The 9,297-nt window shown below is 41.3% G+C and overlaps 1 protein-coding gene across 1 annotated transcript; it reads left to right on the top strand.

Moving 5' to 3' along the window:
• Window positions 1–6,801: 6,801 nt before the first annotated feature.
• Window positions 6,802–8,089, top strand: LOC131233507 (protein CDI-like). Its single transcript, XM_058230240.1, has one exon. It carries the CDS (start codon window positions 6,926–6,928, stop codon window positions 7,724–7,726), a length of 801 nt encoding a protein of 266 aa, XP_058086223.1. The 5' UTR covers window positions 6,802–6,925; the 3' UTR covers window positions 7,727–8,089.
• Window positions 8,090–9,297: the final 1,208 nt, after the last annotated feature.

The following is a 9,297-nucleotide window of genomic DNA, read 5'->3' as shown; positions in this document are numbered from 1 at the left end:
TTCTTCTAATTTTTATTCTTTTTGTGGGATGTATGTATGGTGGTGAATGTTGTAATTATTTCAAGCTTTGTGAGAATGTTGTAATAGCTTAGAATTTACTTTCTGCTATTCCTTTATAAGCTTGATTTTCAATTTCATTTGAAAGTTGTTCAAGAATTGCCCTGCCATTTTTATGGTGTATGGCTGTCCCAAGAACAATACATCTTTAATTACAAGTTATTTCAAGTCAGGTTAGATTTATTTTTGTATTCCTCTTCGATTTGAGACTTGATACAAAGACCTTTCTAGAAATAAGGTTGTCCTACCACAAGATCGTTTTTGGTGTAAGGTTGTCCTTAGAATAACGTTTGTATCAACCTCTCAAGATCTGAATTTTGAGGTTGTTTTACTTTCTTGCATTGTTATTTAATTTGGCTATCATTTTCTTTATTATTCCGCTGTTATAAGTTTTTATTTGGCATTGTCCTATTCACCCCCTCTAGGACATATAGCTTGGCCTTTTCAAATACCGAGTCGAGCTGAGTCGAGCTACGTCCAGCTCGGGCTTGACTCGAAATGTTCCGAGGGCCCAAAATATGGCTTGACTCGGTTCGAATAACGTTTCAATCCGAGTCGAGTTGATCTTTTTCGAGCTGAGTCGAGTGAGTTACCGAGCTTAGGCTGCTCGTGTACAGCTCTAGATATCACATATTCATGATGGGATCGTGGAACTTGGTGACGTCTACATGCCAGCCAGGTTAGAGGTCGGTGGTGTGTGGTACACTAGCCAATCCGATACTACGTGGTGGAATATATGCAATGCAAGCAATCCAGTAGGGACCCGGACTGCATAATAACTCAGCAAGACTCGTTGCTGGACAATGCCATGTGGGCCACATCGTCATTATGTATTTTATTCATGCTGTCCATTTTTTTTCCAGAACAATTTAGTGCATGAGCCCAAAGATGAAGTAGATCATAGTCTCAGGTGGACCACCACAAGAAACAGTGGTGATTGAATGCCAACCATCAAAAACTTCTTAAGGACACAAAAGTTTTGGATCAAGATGATATTAGGAAGTGTTTAGCACATGGTATTAGAGGGGATTAGTTGGTATGTGGTTAAAAAAGTATAATTATTGCATGTGACAGGGATTGTCTCCTGTTATTATGGGATATCATGCGACAGACATAACTTTGTGCCATGTTTGTGTCATGGTGGCATTCCATTGTATGTTTGTTGGCTATTGAATAGATATACTCGTTAGCAATTAAAACCATTGAGAAAAACATGTATGTGAGATATCCATACTGTTCATCCATTTTGAAACCTCATTTTCTGGCATGGGCCCAAAAATAAGGTAGATCTAAAGCTTATGTGGGCCACAACATAGGAAGTAGTGGAGATAATTAAGCCTACTGTTGAAATCTTCCTAGGGTTCACTATATTGTTTATTTGCCATTCAACCTGTTCATAAGGTCAAACAGACCCAAATGACAGGAAAACACAAATATCAGTTTGAACCAAAACTTTACTAGCCCCCAAGAAGTTTTCAATTATAGGCATTTAATCCCCACTACTTTGTGGTGAGGTCTCCTTAAGCTTTGGATTTTCCTGATTTTTGGGCCCATGACCTAAAATGATCTCAAAAAATAGGTGGACAGTGTGGATATAACCCGTACATCATGGCGGGACCTACAAAACTTCCTTACATCAACAAACTTTTAAAAAAAAAGTTCTAATAGTCGCGTGGAAAGCAGTGCTAAGTGATCATATTTCAAAAGGAACTAAATGCAATTCCATTTAACATAATCCAAGCAATTTCCGCTCTCCCTGAACATAAAGTTACAACTGTACGACCCATTGTCAAAAAGACATTATATAAGAAGATGTCTTTTCATAAAAAATGTTTTAAATCATTTCTTGTGATTCTATATAAACACATCTTTGGATCAATCCGAAATTACAATTCCAACAATTTCCTCTCCATCTTCTTCTTCTTCTCCATTTTTGTTTTTGGAAAGTTACAGTTTTCAGGCGTTAAACTGTAAACAGTTTTTCATGCAGTAAATTGCAAATAGTTTTCAGGGGGTAAATTGTAACAACATAGAAGTCAGGGGTGTACGCTATAAAAGTGTGTTCGGGGTGCGATTTTTCGATTTTACAGGCTGAAATCTATATTTCTCTGGTCTTGGAGAAGAGGCTTATTGTATCATGGAGTCAGATTTGTTATAACCCTCTTGTAAATTGGTTTAATCACCAATATGGTGCGAATATCGCCTTAAAAATAGCGACATCAAAATGCGCATTAAGCCTATCTTTCGGTGCAAAAATCTGGATCGCCCTCATCTGACCTCTGACATCCGAGTACCTGCACAGGAAGAAGACAAATGAGACCTTGCCTAGAGCAGGGGACCCTTTGATGCCAAAGTCAGGCTAGGAATCTGGGTCTAACTGTGCAAAGGAATTTTTGGGTGAGAGATTTTGCGTACCTGTCCTTATCAGTGATTCCTATGTTTATATTGTTCATAGGGCTGCATGACCCATGATTTCAGGCACTATCTCAGCCATTAGACGAGATGTGTGCTAGTGGTGGATGTTGGCGGTTACCATGGAATCATGCATCGGGCGGTTACTTTCGTTGTGTGTTACTGGGAGGGGGTCTTGCGCCAAGATAATCTGGTCAATCTACCTTGGTCGATGAAGATTATTCGAGCCGAGGTCTGTCGAGCGGCCAAGGACAACTCGGACTGAGCTTATCAAAGCTGAGCTTTATTGTTTGGTCGAAGATGACACAAGCTGATCCAATCATGACTAAATTAGTCCGAACTATGACTTGGACCTGATCTCTCGTTAGATCTAATTGTTTTCGATGACTCCTTAGCCTTGTTAGGTCATCTAGTTTTTGGTGAGTGCCAGTGAACGGGAACTTGGGACCACATCCTTCTGAGGGCTATATTTGTGGGAGCGGGCATCGGCTTCATGTCAGATTTCCTAAGTGAAGTGTTTCAGGGACAAACGTTCGTCGGGCCGAACTGACCTTGAAGGTTGTCAGGCCGATCCGTCCTTGAAGGTTGTCGGGCTATATTTTCCCGTAACAATGCACATGACACATGTAACAATTATGCAGCCCACTATTGGCAAGTCACATTCCGTTCAATAAATATCCGCCACTCCAGTACTTAAGTAATCAAACAAGATTAATTTTTGGTCCATAGTGATGATATGGAAAGTTTAATTTAAATACTTATGTGCCACCTACTTTTAAGTATTTTTGAAGGCCTGTGCATCATCCATTACACCCTCTCTATTATCAAAGTTTTTCTCTTTAATAATTGTACGACCTGGTACGGTATGACTCTGCCTTGCAAAAGTCCAAATGAGAAATAAAATAATACAATACTCCAGCGACATTTACAGCAAACTTTATTAGGGTGGACCACATGTTATGGTCCACCCATCAGATAATTTCCAAATTGTTTTGTACATTGAAATGCAGCTCTTACATTGGCTTTTTGCTACCACGAGGAACACTTTTAGTTAAAAGTTTTTTTAATTTTTTTTTCTTTTTTTTTAAACACGCCTACACACCCCGACACACTCACGCCGTAGTGGGCTTTCACCACCTATGGATACTCGAACCCTTGACCAAGTGTTGAAACTCCCGGGAGTTAAAAGTTAGTCGCAATATAATCATCAGGTGGGCACAACGTAGAATACAACATATTAGCCATTGATAAATAAAAAATAGAAGAGTTGTCCACTAGTTGAGTGAATGTGGATGCTTTTTACATAAGATGATCTTTATTAATGGGCCAATCTATTCCGTGGATTAGATGTCAAATGTACATAAAAGGTTGAAAGTTATACGTTGGGCGAGTGGACCGTAATGCGCACACAGTGGCGCTCTCAATTCTCATACTAACCAGAGCTCAAAGGCTAAGCTCATGTACATCCACACATGTGAGCACAAGGCCGGATCCACTGGTCAGTTGGATCAGTTTGCAAAACAAATGTGCGGCTTTGATAACTTCAGGTAAGAAAATCATCCGAGTTTCCATCATCCAACGGCCATATCATGGGACCGTCATCGCTGGCCTGCTTAGTGAAGGGGCGTGGCTTCGGTGGATCCCCAGATTGTGGGGCCCACTGTGATGTATATGCCTTACATCCACGTTGTCCATCCGTTTTGACAGTTTATTTTTGTGCATGATCACGAAAACGAAGCAGATACAAATGTCAGGTAGGTCACACCATATGAAACAGTGGTGATTGGCCATTAAAAACTTCTTGTGGGCGATCAAGCTGATATTTGTGGTCCCTTCATCAAAGTCTTTGTGACCTTATCAACATTTGTGTGGTCCTTTCATCCAGGTCTTCGTGACCTGATCAACAGGTTGGATTTTTAATGGTGGGTATTTAATCACTCCAATTCCTGTGGGACGGTCCACATCAGATTTGGATCTTTTTTATTTTTAGGATCATGTCTTAAAATGAGCTGTCAAAATAGATGGACGGCGTGGATTTAAGGCAGATCCATCACGGTGGCCCCACAGTCAGGGATCCCTAGCCATAGGGCCACCTTGATGTATGAAAACTCATTTGGGGCATGGAGCCAAAAATGAGGATGAAAATCTCAGGTGGACCATCTCGTGGGCCACAAAAGTTTTGGATCAAGTTGATATTTGTGCAGTTTCTTCACCCAGGTCTCCGTGACCTTATCAACAAGTTGGATGGCAAATAAATGTTCCGGTGGCCTATGAAGTTTTTAATGGTGGGGATTCCATCACGATTGTTTCCTGTGATATGGTCCACCTAAGATTTGGATCTGTTTCATTTTTGGGATCATGCCCTAAAATGAACTGTCAAAATATTTACATGGACTGGATGTAAGGCATACATCACAGTAGGCCCCACAGTTAGGATCCACCCAAACCGCGCCCTCATTGGCCATCTAACCTCTTTAAATTCTCGCGGATGTTGGAGATATCGCGACATCTTCAAAATCTCTTGAAAATGACAGGCGGGTACAGTACTTGCGTACTGTCCGTCGCTAGCGAACACGACTCGTGTTACACGAGTCTTCCACTCCGGACGGCGAGAAATCGAACGGCCATTCCTATCTCATGCGCTCCTCATCAGCGCCGGTGGCTACTTCTCCGGGAGCGGATTGCCTGCTGTGCCCGTTGTTATCTGGGCCCCATAGAGATGTACGTGACAAATCAACTCCGTTCATCTGTTTTGTGAGATCACAACGGCCCAGGATTCTAAAAATCGGGCAGATCCAAAACTCATGTGGGCCATACCACACGAAACAGTGGGAATTGAACGCCTGGCAGTGACAGAGTTTTATATCAGTATGATATTTGCTCCTACAGTTCATCTGAGTGGTAATAATTCTATGAACGGTTTGGATAGCCTATGAACATCATGGTCAGCTCCAGAAAGGTTTCAATAATGGACGTTGCTGTTCCCGCTCTTTTGTTGGTGTGGCCCACCTGGGTTTTCTATATGCCTATCGTGCTCTTTCAAAACATATAGACGGAGTGGGCCCCACACAGGCAATCCGCTCCTTACTTCTCCGATGGGAAAAAACAATACATGCGCTCACAGAATTCAAATGTCAATATACATCCACATAGGCTATACGCGGGGAAATTTGTTTTCCAATCCAAACCGTCCAAATTGTGATATCTTTATCCTTAACGGCACTTCCTATAAAAATATCCATTGGATGGAATTCAACCAAATATTTTCATGGATCAGGAGTTTAATCAATCTGATCTTTGGATTAATGCCTTATATTTAGTTTTCACGGTATTTGGACGGTCTGGATTTAATTAAATAAGGGCATGTTTACGTTAATTGAGTGGATGCGTACATCTCTAGTCACGTTCTGCCAGGGTATCAACGTACACCCGCCCTTCATAGCTTTCGTCCGTAAAAGCAATATCTTTGCGCGCGGGAAACCAGAAAAATAAAATCCTTTGAATAAAAAGGAATGAGAAAAGCTTCGATAGGCACACGGAAATTGGAAACGTGACACATGGAAATCTCAAATCAAATCGTCCATACGATGGGACAGAAATTGGATGGTTTATAAGAAAAAATTTATAATTCAATGACACCTTATCTAGTAGATTAGTTCATCTCTAATTGACGGTTAGAATGAAATACAATCGATGAATTCAGCAATCATATAAATCACAGATTCAGTTAGAATCTCCAATATTATTTTATTTTTACAATCTGAAACATGGGATTTCATGATGTTGACGGTGAGATCTTAAGTAATTATATTACACGTGTAGGAACATAGGCGCCTGTGTATCATCCACCACGTTATGCCATATTATCAAATAACACCTAAAGAAAGAGGAAAAAATAATTAAAATTAAAAATAGTCTCTGTGCTTTTCCTCTCTACATAAACCTTACATCTCAAACCTTCACTGGCACCTCTCTCTCGCCCCCTCTCATCTCTCTCTCTCTCTCTCTCTCTCTCTCTCTCTCTCTTCCAAAACCCCTCTCTCCAAAACCCTATATCTTGCAACGATTCTTCACTCCGCATTTTACCCACATCGACGTGTTCGGTCGAATTGAAGCCAGCACAGTGAAACGCTTCTTCTCCTTCAACAATACGGAATTTCCTTGTACAAAAGCTTCAGGTACTTTTGGAAATCCTAGATCTTTCACATATTCTTGGAAATTTGACGATTCCGTAAAGAAAAAAAAAAAAAAAAAAGAATCTGTGAAAGATCATATCCTGACGAATTCCATCCGTCATCAAGCTGTTTTGAGAACATTTTGAGTTGTTTTCTTTTTTCTTTTTTCTTTTTTCTTTTTTCATGTGATTTTGCCGGATCTGCAAAATCTCAGTTTCAAGTGTCGTGTATTATATAGAGATAGTTCAGCTATCATACTAGTGTTAGGGCTTTAGATTGCAATGGCGTTTTCGGTTGTGAATGGTAATTTGAAAGAAAATGGGCACGGATGCGCCGCAAACAGCTCTGCTGAAGTGGATTTGAGTAATGGCAAGGTCAGACCTTTTAAGATCTTCGTAGGATACGATTCTCGTGAAGATCTCGCCTATGAGGTCTGCCGCTACTCTATCCTGAAGCGGGCGACGATTCCTGTCGAAGTGCATCCGATCATACAGTCGGATCTGAGGAGCAAGGGCCTTTACTGGCGCGAGCGTGGCTTCACTGAAAGCACTGAATTCTCTTTCACCCGTTTCCTGACTCCATTCCTCGCTGATTACGAGGGCTGGGCGATGTTTGTCGACTGTGATTTCCTCTACACTGCAGACATTAAGCAATTGACGGAGCTGATTGATGATAAGTACGCGATCATGTGCGTTCAGCACGACTACACGCCGAAAGAAAGCACAAAGATGGATGGTGTCGTGCAGACGGTTTATCCGAGAAAGAACTGGTCTTCCATGGTGTTGTATAACTGCGAGCATCCGAAGAATCGGGTGTTGACGCCGGAGCTAGTGAACTCCCAGACGGGTGCCTTTCTCCACAGGTTCATGTGGCTTGAAGACCATGAAATTGGGTCGATCCCGTTTGTGTGGAATTTCCTTGTGGGCCATAACCATATTGAAGAGAATGACCCAACAACGGTGCCTAAAGCCATACATTATACGTCTGGAGGACCATGGTTCGAGGCATGGAAGGACTGTGATTTTGCAGTTCCGTGGATAAAGGAAATGGAGGAGTGCAAGAAAGCGACAAAGCTGGTTTGACGACGAGGGTCGTAAAACAGGGAGCGACGCCTGCCCCCCTGCCTACGTAGTTTTCATAATGCAGGAATTGGTGCTATTTTCATTCTCAATCCATTCTTTCTTTCCCTCATTTGGGTGTCTTTATCTTATGATTTTAGATAGTAACTATGATTTCGAGTGGTTGTTTTGATCATCATCAAGCTGTTTCTTTCTTTCTTTCCCCCTTCTTTTGCATTATTTCTTGTAAAGCTTGCTTCCATCCAGATCTCATTAGCTTGGAAGCTGCTTCTGTTCTGAGTTTAGCTCTGTTTGTAAGTGGTGTATTTTGGGTTTTGTGCCAATTTCTCGAAATCTATCAATGCTGTTCGTCCTCTTTGTGTTTTAGGCCTGTCTGATGCAGTATTTCAAATCTTTTTTTTTTTTTTGGCAGTATATAAGCAGGATTTCTTGTATATGACTATGAAAGGATAGTGCCGCTGTAGCAATTGTAATGCATATTTATTTTAAACGTTAGGAATAGACTATCTATTTCAATCTGATAAATGCTGTGAGTGGATACATACAAGTATCTGGTTGGGTAAAGGGATCTTGAAAAATGGGGATTTTGGCGGGTCGAGTGGCAGCCATGTCCAATGTGATTTCTTATGCTCAACATAGTACCGGAAATTTTAATCCAAACGGCAGGTTAGTCAATCCTGGCCTTTCTTTCTGTCAGTCAACTGCTGGGATGAGTTTTGATGTACTGGTGTGCACAAAAGGACTGTGCAGAAGTGCTTAAGCTTGATAAAAAGATGCCTTTTCGGGCCAGTTCTATCTTACTGGTTTCTGATTCAGCTCTCTCAACCACAGCGACATTTCTCTTCTCATAATTTCATATTTGTTTTAGGTTGTGTTTGGTTGCAACAAATACCATGAAATTTTGGTGTGACCAATCAAACCGGCACATATCAAAGAATTGTTGGGGGGAGAAATAGGAAGGGGACGGGTAGCGAAAGAGCCCCCGTTTGGATGGCATACAAACATCATGGTAAGCACCCGGGAAGTTTTCAACGGTGGTTATTTCCATTCATAGTCAATGTTTCGTGTAGTGTCCCACTTGAGTTTTGGATCTGCCTCATTTTTCAAATCATGTCCTGGAGCATGATGAGCTGGCTGGCGAAAGTGATGGGAGAGGTGGATTCCTTACAGACATCTTGGTGGGCCCCACGTAGCTTCTGCCTCTACAGAAGTGATGGATAGCCATTTGTCACATGCAAGTTCTTGTGGGCTGGCACATGTCCGGAAAGCTCAAAAGCTTATTTCTTTTCTGCCTCTCGCCTTTTATAGTTGGCTTATGTATCCTATTGAAACTTCAATTTGTCAGTGCTGAAAAAAAAAAAAAAAAACAAAACAATTTGTCAGTGCTGAAACATGCAAGTTCTTAAGGGTGCCTTTGATTGCATCAGGTTAAGACTGGTTAATCATGTGGAGTTTTACTGGCCAAAAGAAATTTGAGGGGGGGATATTTTCTTCCATTTGACGCGTCTTGTGCTGCTTTGTACACCCATCTCTTCTTTATACTTGTCTCTAGTGAAACTGCCGAGCCACTTGGC

This window comes from Magnolia sinica, chromosome 18, assembly GCF_029962835.1.
Source record: "Magnolia sinica isolate HGM2019 chromosome 18, MsV1, whole genome shotgun sequence".
Taxonomy (NCBI): Eukaryota; Viridiplantae; Streptophyta; class Magnoliopsida; order Magnoliales; family Magnoliaceae; genus Magnolia; species Magnolia sinica.
The sequence above is the reverse complement of the archived record's forward strand: the minus strand, read 5'-3'. Positions and strand labels throughout refer to the sequence as shown.

Coding starts and splice junctions, on each gene's coding strand:
- LOC131233507 (XM_058230240.1), top strand. CDS start 6,926: ATGGCGTTTTCGGTTGTGAATGGTAATTTGAAAGAAAATGGGCACGGA.